Source organism: Curcuma longa, chromosome 2 (assembly GCF_044706935.1).
Source record: "Curcuma longa cultivar G26 ecotype Majalengka, Jawa Barat chromosome 2, ITB_CL_G26_1.1, whole genome shotgun sequence".
NCBI lineage: Eukaryota > Viridiplantae > Streptophyta > Magnoliopsida > Zingiberales > Zingiberaceae > Curcuma > Curcuma longa.
The window spans coordinates 12,294,292-12,318,506 of record NC_133862.1 but is presented as its reverse complement, the minus strand read 5'-3'; the positions used below and the strand labels follow the sequence as shown (position 1 = coordinate 12,318,506).

The 24,215-nt window shown below is 34.9% G+C and overlaps 3 protein-coding genes across 6 annotated transcripts; 2 read left to right on the top strand and 1 right to left on the bottom strand.

Annotated features, from left to right (window-relative positions):
• Positions 1 to 1,001: 1,001 nt before the first annotated feature.
• On the bottom strand, positions 1,002 to 7,527 carry LOC141819870 (putative protein S-acyltransferase 7). 3 transcript variants are annotated; one of them, XM_074707141.1, is made up of 6 exons: positions 7,174 to 7,259; positions 5,945 to 6,046; positions 5,639 to 5,821; positions 2,074 to 2,370; positions 1,668 to 1,910; positions 1,002 to 1,588 (listed from the first exon to the last, which is right to left on the bottom strand). In XM_074707141.1, exons 3-6 carry the CDS (start codon positions 5,666 to 5,668, stop codon positions 1,052 to 1,054), a joined length of 1,107 nt encoding a protein of 368 aa, XP_074563242.1. In that variant the 5' UTR covers positions 5,669 to 5,821; positions 5,945 to 6,046; positions 7,174 to 7,259; the 3' UTR covers positions 1,002 to 1,051. The 3 variants fall into 3 exon arrangements, with proteins under 3 accessions (XP_074563242.1, XP_074563227.1, XP_074563235.1); XM_074707126.1 differs by lacking the exon at positions 5,945 to 6,046 and having other exon boundaries at positions 7,174 to 7,527; XM_074707134.1 differs by lacking the exon at positions 5,945 to 6,046 and having other exon boundaries at positions 1,677 to 1,910; positions 7,174 to 7,527.
• A 604-nt stretch (positions 7,528 to 8,131) lies between these two features.
• Positions 8,132 to 13,349, top strand: LOC141819853 (eukaryotic translation initiation factor 2 subunit gamma-like). 2 transcript variants are annotated; one of them, XM_074707108.1, is made up of 9 exons: positions 8,132 to 8,253; positions 8,462 to 8,592; positions 9,678 to 9,739; positions 10,430 to 10,542; positions 10,633 to 10,735; positions 10,821 to 11,048; positions 11,140 to 11,358; positions 11,691 to 11,951; positions 12,692 to 13,349. In XM_074707108.1, the coding sequence occupies exons 2-9, from the start codon at positions 8,487 to 8,489 to the stop codon at positions 12,992 to 12,994; spliced, it is 1,395 nt and encodes a 464-aa protein (XP_074563209.1). In that variant the 5' UTR covers positions 8,132 to 8,253; positions 8,462 to 8,486; the 3' UTR covers positions 12,995 to 13,349. The 2 variants fall into 2 exon arrangements, with proteins under 2 accessions (XP_074563209.1, XP_074563217.1); XM_074707116.1 differs by having other exon boundaries at positions 8,437 to 8,592.
• A 1,207-nt stretch (positions 13,350 to 14,556) lies between these two features.
• Positions 14,557 to 23,990, top strand: LOC141821240 (suppressor of mec-8 and unc-52 protein homolog 2). Its single transcript, XM_074708643.1, has 11 exons — positions 14,557 to 14,707; positions 15,480 to 15,620; positions 15,695 to 15,744; positions 17,073 to 17,187; positions 17,860 to 17,908; positions 18,021 to 18,110; positions 21,371 to 21,439; positions 21,522 to 21,645; positions 21,820 to 22,166; positions 22,435 to 22,818; positions 23,562 to 23,990. The coding sequence occupies exons 1-11, from the start codon at positions 14,661 to 14,663 to the stop codon at positions 23,835 to 23,837; spliced, it is 1,692 nt and encodes a 563-aa protein (XP_074564744.1). The 5' UTR covers positions 14,557 to 14,660; the 3' UTR covers positions 23,838 to 23,990.
• The last annotated feature ends 225 nt before the right edge of the window (positions 23,991 to 24,215 follow it).

Here is a 24,215-nt window from a genome sequence, read left to right as displayed (position 1 = left end):
ATCCCAACTTTTAGATGCAATATTGACAAAATTTTATAATTTTTTCATCCGTCCTCTACATACATTATTTTTTTAAGAAGTGAAAAGTATCTTTATAATTTTATATATTTAATCTTCATTCCCTTTCTTTTCCTCCCAAACAAAATAACACATGTTACGTAAATGAACCTTCTATTCTTTCCAAATAAGAGAAATATAATATCCTTCCCCTCCTTTTCCCTTCCTTTCCTTCCGTTCCTCTTCGGTTAATGAACCTTCTTTCACTCCATCTAAACATAGTGTTAATCTCCATTCCTTTGTCATATTCTTGGTCCTCTTTCCAAGTCAATCTCTAATGGAATATGACATGGGCAATCTAGTTATTTAAATGCTTGTAATAAACACTAAAGAAAATAAAAAAATCTTTAAAAAAATAACATGTAGTTATTAAGAGGAAGTAGCATCTTACCAAGCAATTCCATTGGTTCATTATGATCCAAACTTGATAAACTAAAGTTTTCTATTTGATTTGATAAAAGAAATCAATAGCAAATCTTTTGAAGAAATCATATGACAAACAATGTCATGCAGTGCAACCTCTCTAGACAAGTAGAAGAATATTAACAAATTCAAAAGCCTTGGTTATTTCAAGTAGATAAGTAGAACATTCAAACATCACAATTTACTCATCACAACCTAATCAGTTGTCAACCACTGGCATCTAAGTCTGTTATTTTTGATGGCCTAAATCGCCTAACCATCAGTTAATTTAGTGAAAATAGATGTAGCACGCAAGAAACACATCACACTAAACAATCCGTGTGTATATTCAGTTGAAAATCTTCTTGGATAGATGTTCTAAAAATATATATACATGTGACAAGCAACCAAATCTTTGATCAATATTCTAAAAAATAAAACTAAAATCATAACTAAGAAACACAGGATAATGAAGATAATGGAGCACACAAAAGATAAGATACCTTAGCACACAAAAGATAAGATACCTTTCTACTGAATCAAGATGCTGAATAGAACACCCCATGGCCCGGAGTGTCATCTTTAGAAGAACTTACAAGTCTCCGACAGCCGTACTGCTGCTGCCACTGACATTGCTTGTCCTACTGGTTTCCCGCGTGGCAGATGCCGCAGCTCGAATATCAGGTGCCATCTCCAAACCTCCACCTCTTCCCCAACTGAACCGCCTATTGTGCAGTGCAGATTGCATTTCCATGCTCCCTGTCACAAGAACTTCCCTGCTCAAATCAGAGGAAGCCTCTTCGAGTTCACTATCCCCATCATCGATCATGTTTCTATTGCTTAGCCCCTCTTCCCCTTCACCAATTCGGGTGACTTCCCTTAGTTCATCCCAGGTTACAGGCTTCCGGCCCATCTCAATGTCGTTAACAGATTTACCTATGTTCGGGCTCATGAAACCACCACCTGAAGAGCGTGTTGTATATCCTTGCTCTTGTGGGACCCTTGCACGGAATTTGTTACTTGAGGGAGGTATGCTTGTGCAAAAGATTTCCTTGAAATTCACCACAATTCCTCTATTGTATGGATTATCTCTCCGATCATAACGGTATCTGAAGTTCTCGTACGTAGTCTAAAATGATACAGAGAATTTATATAAGAAACTCATGGAAAGAGCTTAACATTTTCATTCATCACATAAAAAATACTACCTGCTTTACCTGATTGGTGCTTATAAGATATAAATGAAAGATGGAGAGGCCTCCAACAAACCAAACTGATATAAAAGTGTAAATTATGAGGGCAATAGAAGCTGGGGTCTTGATCATTGCTCTCCAAATAGTTATTTGTTCAGAGTTTCTGATTTTTACTATGCACACCCAGGAAAATCCAAAGACATAAAGACACAGCAAAGTTGTTGAGAAGACGAACATGTAGAAGAATCTATAGTTCCTCTGCATGAAGAATAGCAAATATCAATAACAACAAGAAGCCATCTCCACTATTATTGTTCTAGTCAAGAAAACTCAGAATGCATATATTACAAGAGTCCATTTGGAAGTTCTTGCTAATAAAGAATATAAATTTGGATCAGTTATGTGAGATTTTGCAACTTACAAGTCCAATGCATTGTCCAACCCATGGGCAATGATGATCAAAGCGTTCCACACAATTGTTACAGATTGAGCAGTGAGAGCAGCGAGGAGGCCGATAGAGCATGCAAGTGTCGCAGTATTTCACCTTCACAGTCTTACCATTTACAGTTACATCCATCACTCGTGGTAACCGTAACTGTGGAGTTTGGACACCTCCAACTTCATTAGTGCCCTCAAAAACTTGAGGTTCTGGAGGATGTGTTTTACGAGGTACTATACCAGGATCTCTACCAGAGGTAAGAAGGAGAAGAGTTAAATCCTGAAATGTAAAGCCCCGGTCATACATTCAACGACAAAAGATCCAATAGACATTTCAAAAATGTCCAGTAAGAATGTATGATAGTATCAGATACGTAAAATAATAAAATATAAGATGATAGTTCTACAACATCATATTTTGGATAATGAAATGCAAGTTTAATATCATGCAGAATGTATGTTTTAGGTCAACACTTAAATGATCTTCATGAGAAGAAAAGAAAACAGCAAAGCTAAAGAGTACTATGGCATTCAGGCCTAAAGCATGCAACATCACTGGAAAGAGCACACAGCCCAAAGAAAGGGAATGGAATTCATAGTTACCAATTAAGGGGATATAGAAAACAAGATATAAATAAAATTTTAAGGCAATGTAATCATGAGATATTGCCAAAAGGGCTTTCAAATACAGTTTTTTTTTTTTTTGCTATCTTATTCTTCAAAATTTCTTTCAAAGATAAGAGATGCCATATTTTCCCCTTATTTCAACATCAAACTTCTCTTATTTATCATTAAAAAAGTCAACTCGTGGCTGCACAATCAGTAGTTGATCTCATGAAATCCAGCGAAGATATAGACCTACAAGAGAAATAAAGGGAAGTGACCTGATGATTTAGGGTTAAACAAGAGAACTTTCCCTACTGAGCTACATGAGAATATGTAAGGTCCCATTATTAGTAATACCAAGATTATTAAGATATTTCTAATTATTGGTTAATTCCATTAAATTTTCTTAATCGCCCTAACCATCTAATTCCATTTAAATCTAACCATGTTACTTTATAATATTGATGAGTTAAAGCTGAGGAAAACTATTAGTGTGTATAATGTCATTTTAAGTCTAAACCTCTAATGTCTGTATATGTATAATGAAGCTCTATTTTATTTACAATTGGATCCTCAACACTTCCTCTCAACCTCACCCAAAAATATTATAAAATCCAACTTACTATAATTATAGTCCATTCTCACAACTATGTTTACTAATCATTGGAATTAATAAATGTGGTGATGAAGGTTATTGAATTGTACTTCATGTCATTAATTGTTTTTGTGATTTTGCAAATCATGAATTTTATTAAATCATAAGGTTTATGATAAAAGATATTTTACTCAAAAAAGAAATACATTCCTCACTAAAATTTGTATGAAAATCTTATTTAACACCATAGTGTGCTTGATAAAATTCATTGTTACGAATATCAAAATACACTTAAGAACTAAAAAACATATTGTTAGAATAATATCCTAAAAATTTTCAACTGTCTTTTGATAGACAAAAATACATAAAAATTTAAAAAAAAACACACATATACATATTGTATCACAATAACTCCATATCCTCTCCAATCGAGATGTGATCATCTTCATCTAACATAACTATTTTTTCCTCTTCCATTTGTTCCTCAATAATTTCAGCGTCATCAACTTTCACCTTTGTTATTTACATTCAAAATTTTTTGAACCTAGAACAGTAATTTTTTTTTTCAAATTTTTGGTGTTGTATTAAGACAGTTTTTGAATTAATAATCTTCCTTTTCATTCACTTGGTGAGAGTTTTCCTTTTGAGTGAAGTTTTATTTTCTGTTAGTGAGATATTTATCCTCTTGGCTTCATCAATTTTGTCAAAGTTTTTGAAGAGTTAAACAGGTCAATTTTACTGTTGTATTGGTGGTGGTGGTATGTCAGTGAGATGATGGAAAAGTACGACACCGGGCCATCTCACCAACATACAAATTTCCACCTTAGCGAGATAGTGCTATCTCACCAACATACAAATTTCCACCTTAGCGAGATGTGCTGTACTTCTTTGTTGAACACTCCGAGGTGAGCTCTAGCACTGCACCCACACCAGAGACATTTGATCCATTTCTTTGACTCTATCTTAATCAAGTTGAATGCATCTGATCTGGAAACGGTGCTAGCTGAGATTTGAGAAGTCAACTAGATACCCTCAGCTTCATATAAGCAGAGTTCACTGTTTTGCTCATGTAATTCTTAAAATTCGCTGTGCCACTTGAGCGCTGTACACAAGCTGAAGGTTGCAAAAGAAGGATTTATATCATCTAGAAAAATCTCCAGGACACATGAACACCTGCTCTAGTCTATGTTGTGATCCTTAAGATAACCTAAGTCTAACTATCCTAGTGCCCTAGACCTTCAACTCCAGATCATTTCCCAAACACATGGTCTTGGTCACATCTATATCAAAAATTTGAACATCTTCCTCTTGGTCTAAACATGTATTACCCAAGTTGAATTTAAATATCAAGTTGCAAAAAGCATGTTCTCTTCACCTATGAGATGACAAGAACAACAATGTCTCCTCAACTGTCCAAACACTATCATGAGTTTCTACCTTCTTCTCTAGGCAGTTCCTACTAATGTGATCATATGTCTTACCCGATCATCCTCCAAAAATCTGGGTCTGGATTTAGATATGTTGTGATGAGATCTTTGTTCCTTTGAATGTCCGTTCCAATGCTGCTTTAAGCAACTTGTGCACTCACTCTAATTTAAAACATCAATCCTCTCCCTTCAAGACGATAGATTCACTAATTACCTCCTTTTTGAAGTCCTTACAAATTAATAGGACCTGTGGCTTTCAAAATTGTCACCATACTAATTCGATCATTCATGGTAGTATGATGACATTGTAATCTGTAAGGTTAAGTCCTGATCAGCAGCATGTGGAACATTCTTTGGAGGGACTCACTTAAGGTGTCGTCAACAATAGAATTTTAAAAGATAAATTAAGGACCATCTAGTATGGGGGCAAAATATTCCATCAAATTTATGGACAGAACCTTAAAAGAAACAATAATAGAAATATGAATATAAGAACAAACTTCCAAAGTTACTTGTTAATTATTATATGCAAAACTGCAAAAAAACCTAGAAGAAAGAATATAAAACAGAAGCCTCCATGCTAAATTCTTAAGGTCTAAAAAAAGCCAAGCTTAATATTTTGATCAATAGAAATCTAGTAACTTAATATTTTAGATAGGAACTTCTAGATAAAAAATGAAACTATCGCCTAATGGTTTATAGAACATAAATAATTATCACAGTAATGTCTTATCTAAGATAGTATAGAAAGAGTAGAGCAATAACTATAGAGCTGGAAAACCTTAAAGCTTCTCCCACTGTTTTAGAAAATCATTTTCACATTGGAAGGAACTCTAGATACATGTTTTCTGAAAAATGACCATCTAAATAAATAATTCAGATAAATGTTGAAAAAAACATGCAAAGATAAGAATACTTACATATAAAGTGAAGACAATAGCTATTACCATAACAGATATACCCAGGGAATCAGCAAAATCATCTGTTAGTTTCCTAGCAACAAATGCACAGAAGATTGAAACAGGAGCAATGATCAGGAATATTGTGAGGAACACTGATCTAGCATCAGGGCCAAATATGAGCCTCCCCTGAAGAAAAAATATCTGCAGAAAAAATGCAAACGTGTTCATAAGGGATTCATGAAAAGATTTCATTAATATCTAGGCCCAATGAAATGAATAGTAACAAAAACAAATGAAAACAATCACTCAATTAGCTCATCGAACATTATTACAATAGCAGTAGCACAATGGGTATCCAGGAGTGACAACCAAGTCGAAACAAATTGGTGGCCACTAGCTAGTAAGCTTTGGCAAAATTCTCAGTGCCTGCACAGTAAAGCTAAACCAGGTAGGATTATATCTAAAGATCATCAAAAAAAATTTCACGTTGCTAACAGGTAAAAAACATTCTCACAATTCAACTAAGCTACCTGACTATTTTAGTATATTTAGCTTCACCAAAAAAAAGTATATAGTAGTAGATATTTTCAAAGAGGAAGAATGGATTTCAAAAAGAGCACGATCAAACAAACTAACAAAAAATGCTCTAATTTCTCTCCGTCATAAAAGTATTGTAATATATCCACTCTAACAAAACATGAATGCCAATTTCAAATTTAGAAGCTCTGTCAGGCAAAGAACACAGACCAATAGTATCACAGCAACTACATATGCAAATGGCTAATCCACCATAACGGACATAACGGAGGTGTGTGGAGTTTCTGCACATGGACCAGAACATCGAAGTTCATATAAACAAGCCTAAATAGGTCACTTTGGTACTCTTTACTAGCTGGTGATGTGAGTTATTGTACCTTACGAGAAAGTAGAAAATTGGAAGAAAAAAAAATTCTCATCGAAGACATCATGTTATGATTTTTAGTGAATTAGTGCGACATGAGTAACTGTTATAGATATCATTCTCCTGCCACTTTGTGCAAAGTCTTGGCATGGCTAAAGATCATAATTAGACACAAAACAAACTCTATTCTGATATCAAAAAATCTACACACTTAACAGCGGATTGAAATATTCAGATATCACTACACTTCCACAACACAGATTGAATTTGGTTCTACCTAGAAAGCATATATAAGGTGGTATTTTAGAGTGCAAGCGAAATGAAAAATTTTCAATTTCACAAAAGTTCAAACTTCAATTACACCAAAAAAAAAAAAAAACTAAAATTTCATTTTGCATCGCTCTGAACAGTATGGATTTGATTCTGCATGGCAATTGGCAAACATAAATAAGATGGAATTCTAGATGCAAGCAAAAAAAGGAAGTTTCAAACTTACATACCCTCAAGAAAAAAAAAAAAACTAAAATCTCATACTGCTTTCCTCTGCAAAAATCATACAAGAAAACCCTAATTTTGCCTTCAAACAGCACGTGGCTAGATCTAGCTGGGCATAAACGCCGAACAAAGTTGCAATAAACAAATCAACACTCACGTTGCTTCCCTTCCAGGCCTGGTACACCCTCGGCGCATCCGCATCCACCTCCATGTCGACTGCAGATAAATCTGTGCCCCGCGGAGGCGGGACGTACATCTCTCCGAGCCGGCACCTCTAAGCCACCTCTCCGCTCCGTGAGGACCTCAAATCCACAGGATTCGTCGCCGGCGTGCTGCGAAGAAGGATCCTCCGGTAAGTCCCAGTCTGCCAACCGCTACGACACCCGCCGCACAACTGGCTCCGACTTCCGTCCGTCCACGACTTCGCCACCGCCTCTCGTGCTTAGGCTTTTAGATCTCCGACGATCGGAGAGAATCGAGAAGGAAAGAGAGAGAGAGGGTTCGGAGCGTTCAGATCCCCTGTCAACAGTGAGACAGAGGGCACCTTTCATCCCGCGAAAACAAGCCATGCCAATCCCGCGGCACCGCCCAAACGAGTGACGCCAATACTTGTTTCATGACATCATCAGCCCATTAAATGAGTACAAACTAAAGTGTTTCCTGGATTTAACGAAACAGGAAATACCGCAGTCCTGGGACAAGTAGGGGCACTGGGCACATGGTGGGTAGCTGCAGATTTTTGACGTTCCCGTTGGACGTCAGCAACAGAAGCAGTTTTTTTTACTTATTTATTTAGTTAAATTAATTATATATTAAAAAAATTCATCCGTTAATTCCAAAATTACCCCGAAAATATTTATCTGTGTTTAATATTGGCTGGCAATTTAATACAATTTTTAATTCTTTCCATCGACTTTCTGTATTATAATTTTTAGACTTGAATAAATGAATCCAATTTTGTAAAACAAATTATTAACACTAAAATGAAACTTCTGAAACTTCAAGGTGCAAACAGGAAAAAGTTCTCAACAGCTTGCTCTTCTTCCTCCCTCCCTCCCTCTCCTTTCCGCCCAAGAAAAGAAACACGTGACCTGATATAAATATTCGATCTGGAAATATGCCCTAATTCGTCCCCGCTTCCGCTTCGTCCACCGCCCCCGGCTTCCGATTCATCTCTCAGGCGGCCGCAGCTTCACCGCCAGTCTCCAGTGAATCCGTCGCCTCTTTCTTTGTTAAGGTTTTCTTACTTCTGCTCCCCAACTTTTTCTCATTCCTTTTCCAGTGGATGCCTCTAGTTTTAGTACGATTTCGTAATCGACGATGGGAAATGCATCAGAACAAGGGGAAAGAACTAACCTTGCTGCTTGTTTGTTATGTGAGAGTAGTAGGACTTGATTAAATGCGTGTTTTAAGCTTATAGGTTTCTTCTGGTTGCTTTTCGACAGTAGTGTTTCATCAGTCGCTTCGAAAATGTCGCGAAAAGGGTTAATGGAGCAGGACTTGAGTAAACTCGATGTTGCAAAACTTCATCCATTGTCGCCAGAAGTTATCTCACGACAGGCTACCATTAACATTGGTAAGTACTATGCCTGCTTAATATTTTGTTTTTAAAATTTTAATTGCGGAGCGTGTTTCTTATTGTTATTTTCCACAATACGTGTGGAGAAACTAGCTTGTACTTCTTGCTATTTGTCTTTCAAGTAATTTATTAAAAAAAATTAACGGCATTTATATGAACTCCTTTCTCCTCCTTTTTGTGATTATAACAAATATCATATTGGTACCCCTCCCCCCTTGAGTAGCTACCATCGTTGTAGTTAACTTATCATGTAGTTCTTATCAATAAAATTTTTAGTCGAAGAACATTCTCCTTAGGCGAATTAGGGAAGCCTTAGAATTATTGCCTTCTGGTTGATGATGATGCTCTGAGTAATGTTAACTTCATATTGGTTCCTATTGGCTTTGATTTTAGGCTCAGTACACTTAACTAGAAGGCAGAAGGGAAATCAACATGGGAATGCACAAAACTGAACCATGATTAACAATTTGGTGACCTCTCTCCCTCCCCTTTCTCCAATCTTTCCACCCTTGTAAACCTCAACTCTAGAGATTTCCAACTGAGAATCAAATAAAAAAATTGTACCTACATTATACAGAGTTTATGTTTAAGTTTTTCCTAATACATTATTTGTCACAATTTCACCTGCTAAAGATAGTTGACAATGTTGAGATTAACCATCAATGTTTTTCTCTTAAACTTCAACGATGCCTTTAAAGTGTCTAAACTTTATGATCATGAATCTTGTGTCTTATCAATTAGGATAAGATCCATAAAGCTGACACTTAATAGTTGGGACAAAGACAACTTGCTTCTGTTGTTCATTTTTTCTCTATATCTTAAAGGATTTAGTTGGCCTGAAGCAAAAAACCTTTTTCTCTCCATGACACAGAAATATTCTCTTAACAACTTAGAGATTGAACCATCAGACAGAAATCTGAACTATGTCAAACCAAATGCATACATATAGTTTGATTCACGAGAAGTTTTTGTAAGTTCTTCATTTTCTAAAGTACACTATGGGAATATAGTTCATTCTTGTCCTAGATATCCTTTATTTCTTTTGTTTAAACACTGATCTGCAATTTTGTATCGAACTTTAGGTACCATTGGTCATGTGGCTCATGGAAAGTCAACTGTGGTGAAAGCAATATCTGGTGTGCAGGTACTTATTTAGTTTGTATCAGTTAACATTTTGGTAACATAATTTTGCAAAGTTTTTATAGTAGTTAAGAATCAAGGTCTTCATGTTTGTTTCAAAGTTGGATTCGACTTTACTAAGATATTTTAACAACAATGTTATGAAATACAGTTCCATGATTCTTGCTTTCAGTAACAGGTCATCTTTTTATCATCTTACTAATGGTTACTAGGAAGAGTCCAGACAACTCCTTTTGCTATGTCTGTTGGCATTTTAAATATTTTTTCCTTCACTTGTTGTATTTAATTATCAATTTTCACTTGATGCTCTAGAATGGCTTTTCATTTTCTTGCTGGCTTTATGCTGACTGAGGCCCAGGATATCATGATCTAGAATCTGAAGCTGCATGCCAGCAACATATTGTTGTTGTACGTGTTAGAAAAGACAAGAGTGTGTCTATACCCAAGTTTAATCATTTTAAAAGTTGGGAACACACAGAATCTTGTGACAGTGGTGAGAATATTTTGTTATCAGATGAATAACTCATTGTAGCAACCCAGAACATGAGGCAGATACCACCAAACAAAACTATCTTTTTTTCCCAATCAACAATCTGTTATTAAACTACATTTTGAAATACTAATCGCATGAAATTGTTTTATTTAGAATATGACCAAATAGAAAATCTATCTAATGATTGGCTGATGTTTCCAGACTGTTCGATTCAAGAATGAATTGGAACGTAATATTACTATCAAGCTTGGATATGCCAATGCAAAGATTTACAAATGTGAGGATGATAGATGTCCTCGACCTATGTGCTACAAGTATGTTTCATAGTGTAAATAAAATGGTGTTTTTTTCAAAAAAAAAAAAAATCTTATGGCTTCAGTTCCTGATTCTTTATGGTTATGCAGGGCTTACGGAAGTGGAAAAGAAGACAGTCCTTTTTGTGACGTTCCTGGATTTGAGAACACAAGGATGAAACTTTTAAGGCATGTTTCCTTTGTTGATTGCCCAGTGAGTTGCTTTCCTTTCTGAGAACTTAAGCAAAAGTTTGAGATTTCTGTTTTTGACTTTGGAATTCTTTGTATTTTCTTGATAGGGCCACGATATTCTTATGGCTACCATGCTTAACGGTGCTGCAATCATGGATGGAGCTTTGCTTCTTATAGCTGGCAATGAAAGTTGCCCACAGCCCCAAACATCTGAGCATCTGGCTGCTGTTGAAATTATGCGACTTCAACATATTATTATTCTACAAAATAAGATCGATCTTATTCAGGAAAGTGCTGCCATCAATCAACATGAGGCAATCCAGAAGTTCATTCAGGTTAACCTTTAACAACAACAGCTATATTCTTTTTCCCATTTCTAATCTCAAAAATAGTTGATAACAGAGTTAGTAATGAATAAAATGGCAGGGCACAATTGCTGATGGGGCTCCTGTGGTGCCAATATCTGCTCAATTAAAATATAATATTGATGTCGTCTGCGAGTATGTAGTAAAGAAAATTCCCATTCCTGAAAGAAATTTTACTTCCCCTCCTAATATGATTGTTATCCGTTCATTTGACGTGAACAAGCCTGGCTCTGAGGTTGATGAAATAAAAGGTGGTGTCGCCGGAGGTAGCATCTTCAGGGTATGTAACATGTCATTAATCTTAATATAAGTTGAGTGATACCTACAAGTATTCTACACGTCCTCTAAATTTTCTTAGGTTCTCTATGAGGTGATAAAGTGCATTGTTTGGATATTTAATAATCTAAGTAAATTCTTTATCGTTAAACTCCTCTTGTCAGCATGAGAATGGATTTCTCTTGTTGTCTATGTTTGTGATCTATAAGACAATTTTTTCCCCTCCATTTCTGCTATCATCTAGCTTAATTTATGTTCATCTCTCTTAGAGTGATCTATTCCACTTACCATAATACTTTTCTTTTTATAATAACGCCTTGGTAATGTTTTACACAGGGTGTTTTGAAGGTGAATCAATTTATTGAAGTCCGGCCTGGTATTGTTGTCAAGGATGAGAGTGGGAATATAAAGTGCACCCCTATCTACTCTAGGATTGTCTCCCTGTATGCTGAGCAAAATGAGCTACAATTTGCTGTACCTGGTGGGCTCATTGGTGTGGGTACAACAATGGACCCTACATTGACTCGTGCTGATAGATTGGTTGGCCAGGTGCTTGGTGAAGTGGGTTCGCTGCCTGATGTATTTGTGGAGCTTGAGGTTGGCTACATTCTTACTTTGTTTTTGGTACTTTATTAGTCTTTTAATTTCTGTGTTGTTTTTTTCTATCATTGAAGCAACTTGTTGCTTTTTGTACTTCAATAGGATTTTTCTTGCTTTATTATTTTGTCTAGCAGCTTATGTGAAGTATAATTTGTAATTTTTCTTAGCTCAATATATATAAAACCATTAGTCGTATTTCAGTAAAATCGAGCCCTACAACAAAGAGGGTACACATTCTTTGGGACCATAATCTACAATGATGTTAGGCCAATTTGTGTGCTATCTCGTTTATGATAGTTTGTTTTCCAACCCCATATGGTAAATTCAAGATGACACGCTCCGAGTTATTTCCATCCTTACTTTAATCTCAACATTGATAATTTGAAAATGGCTATATTCATAAGATTCTAAAGAATTATATTAATTAGTAATGATACAAGGATGGAGCAAATTAACATGGGAAAAGTAGTTCATTGTGAATAACTATGAATATCACAACTAATGAATTGAGCGATGTTAAATTTGCCATGAAAGCTGCTTCTGTTGAATGCAAATATTTTTAAAACCAGCTTCTCGTTTATTTTGTAGTGTGTTTTTTAGTTTGAATGGCTTTTGATTTAGTTTCCTATCGCAGAAAATATCACTTAATAAACGTTGGACATTTTGATGGAGAATGTGAAATGTATGGTTGTGTTGATGACTTTTGGATGTGAAACGTTTTGTCTGGATCTTTGCAGGTGAACTTCTTCCTTCTTCGTCGGCTCTTAGGTGTCAGGACAAAAGGAACTGAGAAACAAGGGAAAGTTTCCAAGCTGACCAAGGGTGAAATCCTGATGCTCAACATAGGATCCATGTCAACTGGGGCTCGAGTCGTCGCGGTGAAGAACGATTTGGCTAAGCTGCAGCTCACTGCTCCAGTATGCACCAGCAGAGGGGAGAAGGTTGCGCTTAGTCGGCGTGTTGAGAAGCATTGGCGTCTGATTGGTTGGGGTCAGATTCAGGCTGGTTCGACACTTGAAGTCCCACCCTGCCCTATCTGATACCCCTCTCAGTTCTTATTTAACATTCTAATCCAAAGAAGTAAAAGAAGAAAAGAGAGCAGGATAATATAGTACAACCGTGTTGGTATGCAGGAAACAATAATTGCAATTTTCTTCGAGTTTCTTGCAGGATTTTTGTGTACTTCTATTGATTTACGGTGCCAAATGTTTATCGGCCATGCAAATTGGTTATGCATTGCTGCTTAGAAGAATTGTTTATCTTCATGGACTTGTTTCAGTCACAGTAGTCTTACAAGTTCTGAGGTTTGGGTTACTTTAACCATATTTGTTGTGATTATACATGCTGATAAATCAAATTTGTAGCAGGAGCAATTCCAGTAAATTTGATGGTTTAATCTGTGGTCTCCATTATTTTTCTTCCTACTTGAGAAAATTTGTTTCCTATGAGAAGAAGCATAGTTCTCTTGCTTTTGTGTAGAAGGCCCTTTGCATTGAGATACTAAATGGATGTGGGTTCTCTGTACTACATTGTGTCATAATTGGATGATTTTATTTTATTTTGTTGTGAAGTGATAAATTGAGAGAAGAGAAATAATACATTACATGAAAACATAATATAAAATATAACATGATATATTATACTGTATGGATGTAAGACTCACTGTATGGATATGAGACCCAAGTCTATAGTGTGTCATGTTGTATTTTCATGTAGTGTATTTTTTGATATCTAAGCAACATTTAGCTTGTTTGATTTGGAGAAAATTTAGAGTTTGAATCTTCAAGTAATAAAAATTGAGTTGCTTGTTACCTTTTCCAATGTCTTGTTGATTGGCTTCATAGTATTTTTTTGTTCATTAAAAGCAACATAATTATAAAATTTTATGGGTAAAAATTAAAAGGGTTTTTGTTTTAATTTCCAATTCATATAAGGGACATTTCATTTTAATTTTTTTTTATCAAATTGGTGCTTTACCGCATTGTTTTGTTGTTTGTATTTATTCAAATATCTTTTATTAGCTATTATACATGGTATGATATAGTAGTTATAATTCCATAGTTATTATATGTTCGTTCGATTGAGAAATTAAAATTTATGATTTAGACATAAGATGACAGTGCTAAAATAGTATAGTTGATTTTTATCCAAAATTTATTGATTCATTATTGATTTGGTTAATTTTATATTCTATTGGCTGAATGATTTGATAATTATTCTTGCTCTAATTTTTTTTTTTGTGATAAAATTACAGTTTAAATGATGAAATAACAAAACTTATGTCTTTAGTATTAGAAATTGGTAATCAATTGGACAAATAGGGACATAAAAAAATTATAAGTCATAAGTAGAAAAAAAAAGGGGCCAAAATTATAATCTAAACTGGGCTAGATCTGATGCTTTTCGGCTGCCATAGAGAGGCCAATAACAGGCCGTAATTGAAACACACTTAATCTCCCAGGCCCAGGCCCAGGCCCAGGCCCAAGCCCAGCCCTAGAGGCGCATGCAACCCACCCACGTGCCTAGCGCAGTGTCCCTCTCCCTTCTAATGATCTATAATTAACCCTGGCCTTGCCCCATCCTCTTGAAGAATCGACTACCTCTCTTCTTTCTCCTTCCTCTCGCAGCGGAAATTAGTGCGGGATCGGACTTCTCTCCAGCTGAAGAAGAAGCAACAGTCATTCGGTTACGTATTAGTAAGCCATCATGTCTTCGGGGAAAAAGAACAACAAGGAGAAGATGATGCGGCGCAAGTAAGTGATTGTTTTCTTTTACACTTTTTTTTTCAAAAAAAAAAAAAAAACTCTCTTTCAGGTTCGCTTACTATCCAAATCTAGTTGTTCTACAAGAAGTCCACTTTTCGCTTCGTATCGGGTATACTAGGCAGAATAATTAAGTGATCTTATATTTTTCGACTTAAGGATTAGTAATCAAATGCATATTGTATTGACAGAGTTAAAAGCAATACTGTACTAGTCCTGCTATTGTTGTTGATAAAGACTATCAAAGATAATGTATCATCTATGCTTTAGTCTAAGTAATTATGCTGTTTTTACAAAAAAAAAAAAAAAAAAAAAAAAACAAACTGTGCTGTTTGGATGCTGAAACATATAATCATCAACTCACCGACTATGGAAAAGAAATATTTTTCCTCCAAGAAAAACGTAAAATTACGGTCTTAGTTTGCTTATTTTTACCATATGAAATATTTAAGAATGAATTCCATTTTTTTCCCCCTTTTGTTCTGCAAAGTCATATAAGTGATTAGTGAACAGTGGAGATGTTGGTAAGGGACTGGGTTAATTGTACAGTCCATAATTTTTTTTTACTTCATTACTTTTCCTCCAAGTTGTTTGTTTTAATTCCGCAATATTTTTCTGTTTTTGTAATGTACTTTACGGATGCAACATTTATCTCAAGAAAAAATAATGTTATTCGCTAAAATGTCATCTAAATATGGTTTCATGAAACCTTATGATGCACATCATATGTTATCATGGTTAATCCAATATAACAAGCAAACAGAGAGGAAAAGCACGAAGAACCAGAAGTTCCAAAGTACAGGGATCGAGCTAAAGAGAGGAGAGAAGATCAAAACCCTGATTATGAGCCAACAGAACTTGGTTCTTTTCATGCTGTAGCCCCACCTGGGGCAGTTGATCTGAGGTATGGTATATAGGATATCTTGTGTAAGACTTCATTATTTAGGAGCATATTACAAAAATCCACTGATTTTGCAGGTCAACTGATGCACACAAGATATCCATTGAGAATAGCAAGTATCTTGGAGGTGTGTTTACTTATAGCTATTGAGATTGTATCCTACTTGTATCAACAATTTTTCCTTGCCAATTATTTATACTATAGCTATTGAGATTGTATCCTACTTGTAAGTAGATATTTCTTTCATGATATGTGTTTGGGTGCTATGAGTTATGGTGGGAGATGCATAACCATAGTGCTAGATATCATATTTTTCTCTGCTTTGAAACCGTGAGTTAGTTTCTCATCATAATGGTATTGACTTTCTTGGTTTGAGCACCTTTTCTTAATTTTGCACTATGTAGGGCTTATTCCATAAAATTGTTTTTCTCATTTTTCATGCTCTCATTCATTTTAATTATATTAGTAGAGTCATTCTCATATCAATTCTATATTTGTCGGGTGTCTGCTTGTCATTTCTGTCCTATGATACATACATGGAACCAAAACATCTATGACACGACGAGCAAATAATTAAGATATAGTTGAGCTAATATGAAAAAAATGAAGTATAATTCTTAATGCAATAACTTTGTATTTATTAAATTTGAGACTTTCAACAACCGCCAATTGCTTCTTTATTACAAGTGAAATGCATCTTTTATCTAATTATTATTATTTTTTGTTTGAGAAATAGTTACGACTTACATATATTGTTTCCCTTGTATATGTGCATATAAGCACCAAAGTTGTTTATCAGTGAGAATGTTCTAACAAATACATTTCTACTCAAAGTTATTTATTAATGAAAGGATTGATTGGATCATTCTATTTTCATTAATTTTTTCTATGAATTACCTATGATTCCCTTTTGGTAATTGGTCAGATACTTGATGCACTTCTTGAGGTTTTTAAATCTTCCCAAGTGTGTTCCCCCTCTTACTAGATGGAAAACATATACATACTCCTAAATGTTTTTCACTCTCTCTCGGGAAAAAAAATTTAAACTTGGTTTTCTAGCAGACCCATTTTGACCTCCTGCTACCATGTCTATGAAATATGTTGGAATAAGTAGGCAATTTTCCTTGCCATATATAGAATATGTTCCTCCTATGGAACTTCTGGGACTCCTGTAAAGTGTTAAATGTGCTTCTCGAGATGAAGCCATATTTCTCCTCTCTATGATCTTACCTTTGAATTCAAAAAATATGTTTCATCTATAATGAATCGTCCAACACCCTTGGTGTTTGGTCCAGCAAGTATCATGCTTGATCTGACTTGGAAGTGTTTTAAAAGCTTTATGCAAGACTTTGTTCTGATGAACTCTAATTTTGTCGGTTATCATGATAATTTCTCTATATTTCAGATATTTGTCATATCTTTTCAATTGGCTTATCTTTGTTAACTTTTTGTCAGGGGATTTGGAACATACACATTTGGTTAAAGGCTTAGATTATGCTCTTCTCCACAAGGTAAGGAGTGAAATTGACAAAAAAACAGATGATGAAGGTCAAAAGGATGAAAAGTCTAGGTATGTGATCACGTGAATATTTAACATTTTTGAGTCACTGTAGGAACATCAAATTCTTTAAAAATATACACGACATATTGCTTTTTGGAATTCTATACACGGAATGTTGAGGAGTTCTGTTCGATGACTATTAATAAAAACCTTTGTGAAGAAGCTCACAATTTGGCTCCACAAGAGCTTGTTTAAACAAGTTACAGCAGCACCTTTTCTAGGCCTAGTTAATAAACAAACTGTAGACGAGGATTAGTGAGCCTGACTAGGTAAAAATTCGGTGACAATGATTATACCAAACTTACTGTAGTCCTGTTTAAATATCCAATATAATATAGTACTTAAAATTTAACTATCTCTTCTTTATACTTGTATTTTATAGACTTCGCACACTTACGAGTTACATGAAGGAGCTTCAAAAGCTTTTTTGTCAATCTAGATGAACATAGTCAAGAATGCAAACGCATGACTACTGTATGTGCTCTAGAATTTTCAGTTTCTATTTACCAAGTCTTACTATACCCACATCCTAATATTGTAGTTAACTTTCATAGTTAGAAAGTGTGATATTAGCTTTTCCTATATGAATTTACAAGAAACTTGAATCTTAATTCACAACAAACTTGAATCTTTTGCTTCAATGTATGTGCTAGCACTTGAGTGTATTGGTTATTTTTACAGGACTTCAAAGGAAGACAAGTCACTTGTATTTCGCACAGCAACTGCCAAGGTCCATTGACTCAACCAACAATTACTATATTGACAATTCTCTTTTTATATGTTAATTTATGGGCAACTTTTTTCACTCAAGTTTCTGTACCATCTTTTACCCATTGTCGCAGTCAGTGTATCAATGGATCATCAAGCCACAAACCAATATAAAAGCAAATGAAATGTTTCTTCCTGGAAGGATGGCTTTCATCTATAACATGGTACGTTTTCCTCCATTGTTGTTTAGTCCACTTCATTGTTGCTAATGCCATTTGCCATTGCAGTGTACAACTATTTTTTTTCCTTTTCAGAACATGGGGCTTTAATCTTTAGTATGTTATCATACAAGAATTAACTGCAACATAGCATAAATTCTTGAAAGAAATTTCAAGATGAATTTGAGCTTTACCGCTGTTTGATTCTCATATTCTAATTTTTTTTTTGAAAGAATAGGTTTAAATAGCCTAGTCTTATATTTGTTATGCTTGCGTAGTCTAGTGTCATTAGTTTATTCTTGAGTGTATAATACTTGGATTGCAATATATTTGATACAGTAAAAAAGAAACTTAATACTACTCAACTTAGCATAGGCAATCTCTATTATGTAATTGTCACATCGTGTCGATTAATATTGTGTCTAAATAATATTAACGTAAAAATTTTACTATTTCAAATGGAATACAAAGTTTGAGTTTAGGTATATAGTTATCTTCTGTTTTTTTTTTCCTTTCTTTTATTCCCTTCTTCCACCTTCAATTTGCCACTGATACCATAGGGTTAGAATGTTGGCATGGTACCGAAATGATATGATTCCAGTTAATAGATTTTGAACCTTGTACTTAATTCTCTTGTCTGTAAGAAGCATGAACATCTATATATCAATGTGTTTTGATTTGATCTCACTGATAGAAAATCCTCTTAAGGTTCTGTATGCATGTTGGAGGCAATCTTACAAATGAAAAAGCAAAAAACAAATGTGTCAGCACAATTAAAGAAGAATATAAGAGAATGACATACAACTTGAGAGGCGATTACTAAGAAAACATCTAGAAAAGAGAAGGAAGAAAAGATGGTCGGAGTTTGATGCACACCGTTGATATAGGGTGTAAAAGGGGATGCAAAAGTTATATGGGATGGGAGGCTTGAGCAAATAAGCGTTATTAGGTGGGCCAGTGGGGAGAATCAGAATTACTTATACTATCCAATGTGACATCAAATTATAAAAAGACCCCATTTTTCCCTTAAGCCTTCTTGGATTGCCTAGGTTGATCGCCTGAACCACCTAGGTTGATCGTCTGGACCACTGTAGGCAAACTACCTAGACCTCCTAGGTGGCTTGCTTATGTCACTTTTTAAAAGGTTCGCCTAATAGGGATTGTCTAGCAACTACTAGGTCGAATCCTTCACCAAAACTACGTAGGTTATTTTAGAATAATGATAAATAACATTTTTTGATTCAAAGTTTAAAATATCATTATGTTCTTAAGTCTTCTCAGACCACCCTAGGCGATTGCCACGGTAGTCTCGCTTTTTAAAAGGGTGGCCTAATGAGGATTGCCTAGTAACTAGGTGAAACATCCCTTGGCAAAACAACCCAGGCGGCCTTTTGCCACTTTCTAAAACAAAGATAGAATCCTTCTTAAAATATCGTGCTAAGGTTTGGATCTTCAGTTGGAACAATACAATTTTAACACCATATATTATGAACCCTAGGCACTTATCTATGCAGGAAAGTGTGGAATTTGAATAAGGTTTACCCTTTAATCTCTTTCCTCTTAGCTTATTTCTTTCAAAATTGTAACTAAAACAGTTACATAATTAATTGAAATTTTGTATTAGTATGCTATATTGATACTCAACATACTTTGGCATGTGTGCCGAGATGAATTATGAATTATACTTGTTTAATCCTCTTTTGCTTCCATTTTTTATTTTAAACTTTAGACAATATCAATTATATGGTTGAATTAGAATGAGTCTTGTTCAATTTTTTATTTCAATGCCAGTAGAATTCAAATTTTGCTCATTTAATTTTCTTCCACTTGTTTACTTTTAAAAATAAGGTTAATTAATTAATCTATCCTAATTTTTTAAAAGTTTTGAAATTTAACCAAAATTTTTATTTACTTATAATCTAAAACTTTTTAGAATTTATTTTAACCACACATCTTAACTTTATTTCTTTGTATTGTATGAATGATGACATGAGGCTCCTTAATTAGAAAATCTCATCAGTCTCCATAATTAGAAAATCTTGCTACCTCATATCCATGGCAAATGATACTTGTCTAGCTCAAGTCCACACTCTTTAATCGCGTTGTATTAACACTCAAACAATTGATTTCATCAAATAATGATTTGTCCAACGAGCTTGTCATACTGTGCCAATTGCTTAATAGATTTTTAGTGTCATTAAGAACCAAAAGTGGCAATGAAGATCTTGGTTACAGATTATCTTCTCTATGAACATTTACTCTATAGCTTGGCAAGGATTGTGACAACAATGTCTTTACTGACAAGAGAGGGCATTGGGCATAATATTCAAGCAAGAATTGGCTAAGGATTGAGGTGGAATAGAAGGGGAGAAGACAAGGGAGAGGAAGAATAGGTGGAGAGCTTAATTTGGTGTTAAGATTTAATATCATTTGAATGGATTGAAATAAAATTTTCACATCCATGCAATTATTTTTCCCTTGCAAACAAATGAAATTAAAATGGTTGGTTAATAATGATATGTCTTAAAAGTTTGGGATAGAAGTAAATAATTTTTTTTAGAGAAATATGAAAAAAATGAGATAAATTCATAATTACCTCTTACATAGTTTAAAAATAAGACTAGAAATTAGATAATTAATTGAATTAAAAATTCAGAAAAATAAATTATAAAAGAAATAACATACATTAGTTCAAATTCATCTAAATTTATTTTGATCTGAAGTGTGTGATGTGTCGACATATACTCTTGGCATGGGCAGAATGAGAGAATACCCATACTGGCTTACCACTATTGAGTTTCGATAATTACTGAAATGGTAAGCTTTTGGATGTTCACCTAGCATGACATGAGATTTTAAACAACGCTTTAACTTAAACTAGTTAGTGAACACTTGGTTTGACTAGTCAATTTGGACAATCATTTGCTACACCTGAACTTATTGAAAAAATGTGTCTGGTGAAAATTTTCTGTTTATGATTTTCATTTTTCTGAAAGTACTTTGAAAATTGGAAAAAAATGCATCAATTTTTTGTCGTCATTCACATCTAATAAAGTCAAAGTCATCAATGATAAATATATGTATTATCTTTTTTTTTTCAATTTTCTAATTCTATTTTTTAGAAAATGAAATTACATATAGAAAAAAATTCAAATTATATTTTCTTAACAGCATTTTCCCTTTTATATATACTGTTTCCACTAATATGATCTCACTTTAAAGTTTGCTTTTGTTATCTGGCTGGTTATTCAAATATTTTTCACCAGGAGGAAGGTTTATCACATGATATCCCTACCACTCTTCACAGGAGCAAAGCTGACTGCCTGATCCCAGAGGCAAATTTCTTCCACTCTGGCTTGTTATTTTCTTATTCTGCATTCGTTAGCTAGCTAATGTTGGGTCCCTTTGGTTCTGCAGGAAATGGTTAATGTCAGCCTGGATAGTTCTATCCTTGAACGGATTGCTAAAATCATGACATATCTTCGTATTGGATCCTCAGGGAAGGTTCTTAAGAAAAAGAAAAAGGACAAAGAAACTAAAGGTAGAAAGATCTTAACCATCTGTTTTATCACTGTAGTTACTTCTAACAGTTATCTGGATAACTTGCTGATGCTGAGGTAGAAACTATTGAGTTCTTGAAGTTAAAGAGCCCCTTTTATGACTTGTTGTGTTAGATGTGCTAGACTTTTTGTTTTCTGAATACTTTGATTTACAGGAAAGATTTCTGGAATTGCTAATGGTCATGATGAAGAGAAACCCAACCAACACTCTACTGATATTTCAAAGCTTCATCAAGAAAGAGAAATGCCACCACCTGCGCGTCACAAGAGAACTGTCGATACAAAGGATAAAAACTCACTTCCAGTCGTTAGAGTTGAAGAGGAAGACATATTTGTTGGGGATGGAGTTGATTATACTGTTCCTAGTAAGGACCTGAGTCAAAGCCCAATTTCGGAAGACATGGATGAGTCACCACGTGTCAGAGAGAAGCAATCCTATTTCAGCGAACCAGTTTATGGGCCCATACCGCCTCCAGAAACTGCTCAAACATGGCAGCAGACAGTGAGTTTATTTTAATTGGTTTTGATTTTTCAGTAAGAGTTATCAATTCATGCACAGAAACTGAAAGGTTTGGATCTAGTTTGTATTTGTAAAAGATAAGTATCCACAGGAAGTGTTTGTCAAGGGATTATTATCCTTGATTACACAATACATTTTGATCTAAGTCGGGTCAAGTGTGCCTAGTATGCATGCTTTGTTCATGTTAATTTTCTTTTTCAGCCTCTTAACTTAAATGGATGATAAATTTGAATTTTTTTTTTTGTTTCAGAATGGGCATGATGCCATTCAAACTCAAATGATGGCTACTGGATACCAAGGAGAGTGGTCGGGGTACCAATACCCTGAGCAATTGACTTATGCTGAACATTATTTGCAGCAAAATCCTCAGGATTATGCTGCATTTGCAGGAGCAAATTTACCTCAAGACCAGCTTTTAATGACCCAGGAAGACAAAGACCGCGGTTTAGGATCTGTTTTTAAGCGTGATGACCAAAGACTACAAAAGCTAAGGGAAAAAGATGCTAGGGAAAAGGATCCCAATTTCATATCTGAAAGTTACTCTGAATGTTATCCTGGTTATCAGGAATACAACCATCAGGTGGTAGACAGTGATGATGAAGATGACTTGTCAAAAATGGATATGGGTGGCCGGGTAAGTAATCAGGATAGTGGCTCTTTTTTAAATGTACCAAGTAGATTTTCTGCTGCTTTTCTGCTATCCTTGTTCTACTGTGCTTCTAAGAGTATCTTGTATAATATCTATTAATATTTATCATGAAATTAGCATAAATTTTCTTTGGAATAAGTTAGCATTCTATGCTTGAATTATTTTCTGTTAATAAGATCCAACAATTTGATTCATGGTTTCAACTTTCAAGTGCCAGTTGATATCAGCACAGTTTTTGGTGTTCTCTGCTCATTTTTGTTTCTTCAAAATAATTTATCGTTCAGAGGTAGAATCCAGAGCTGATCATGCATCTTTGGATTTGCTGAGTTTAATATTTTCTGAAAAGAAGGGAAAAAAAAAAAATAGAAGTATTTAAGATTCGTGCTTATTTGAAGAAGCCTTGTTTGTGGTGTTTACATAGAGTATGAATCTTGAGCTTTGAACATGAAACATAGATGTGATTGATGGATGCTAATACATGGTTATAGTATTGTGGCATTGCCAACAGAAGAATTTGCATAAAATAAAGTTGTAGGACGATTTCACAATCCATAAATTTTCCCAGAGTTCTAGCTAGATTGTGTCGACCTTCACTTAATAATCTGCTGAAGGAGATTAGTGAATCCTCTTATATGGTAGGGTACTTGAATTCTTCTGTTCATTCCCGGGACGGTAGGATTCATTATTATTTTTAAGTGATACTCTGCTAATATATGGTTCTGGAACAGGCGAAAGGTCGTCTTCACAGATGGGATTTTGAAACAGAAGAGGAATGGGCCAAGTACAACGAACAGAAGGAAGCAATGCCAAAAGCTGCTTTCCAATTTGGAGTAAAAATGCAAGATGGAAGAAAGACGAGGAAGCAAAACAAGGACCAGAAGCTTACTAACGATCTCCACAAGATTAATAAGATCCTCGCAAGGAAGAAGGCTGAGCGAGAGGGACACGATGACAAAGGCGACTACGAAGACGATCCACAACCTGGAAAAAAGCTTCGAATCTGAAGCTAAGGCTTGTAGCAGCAGCTGTGTTGGTATATGTAATGAGTTCTTCACTAACTTTGTTTCAGGCTGTAGAAGAATTGTTGGTGACTGAACACTAGTATCTGGTTGGATGCAATACTTTTATAGCACATTTCCTATGCTAATTTTGTCGGTTGGGCGCGATGTTGTATAACTTTTCTATATGGCAGCACAAGTTCTAACAAAAAGTTGTTCTACAGGATTCTGAAACATCATAAAACATTATCAGAAGCCAGTGGGAATTCCCTCCCCCCGGGGCAAAGAACAATAATAGGATGATAAAGGCTGAAGTGTTCATATCTCTTAGACACTAAATCACTTCCCAGTATGTGTCTTGATGAGATTGATGCAGCAACATGT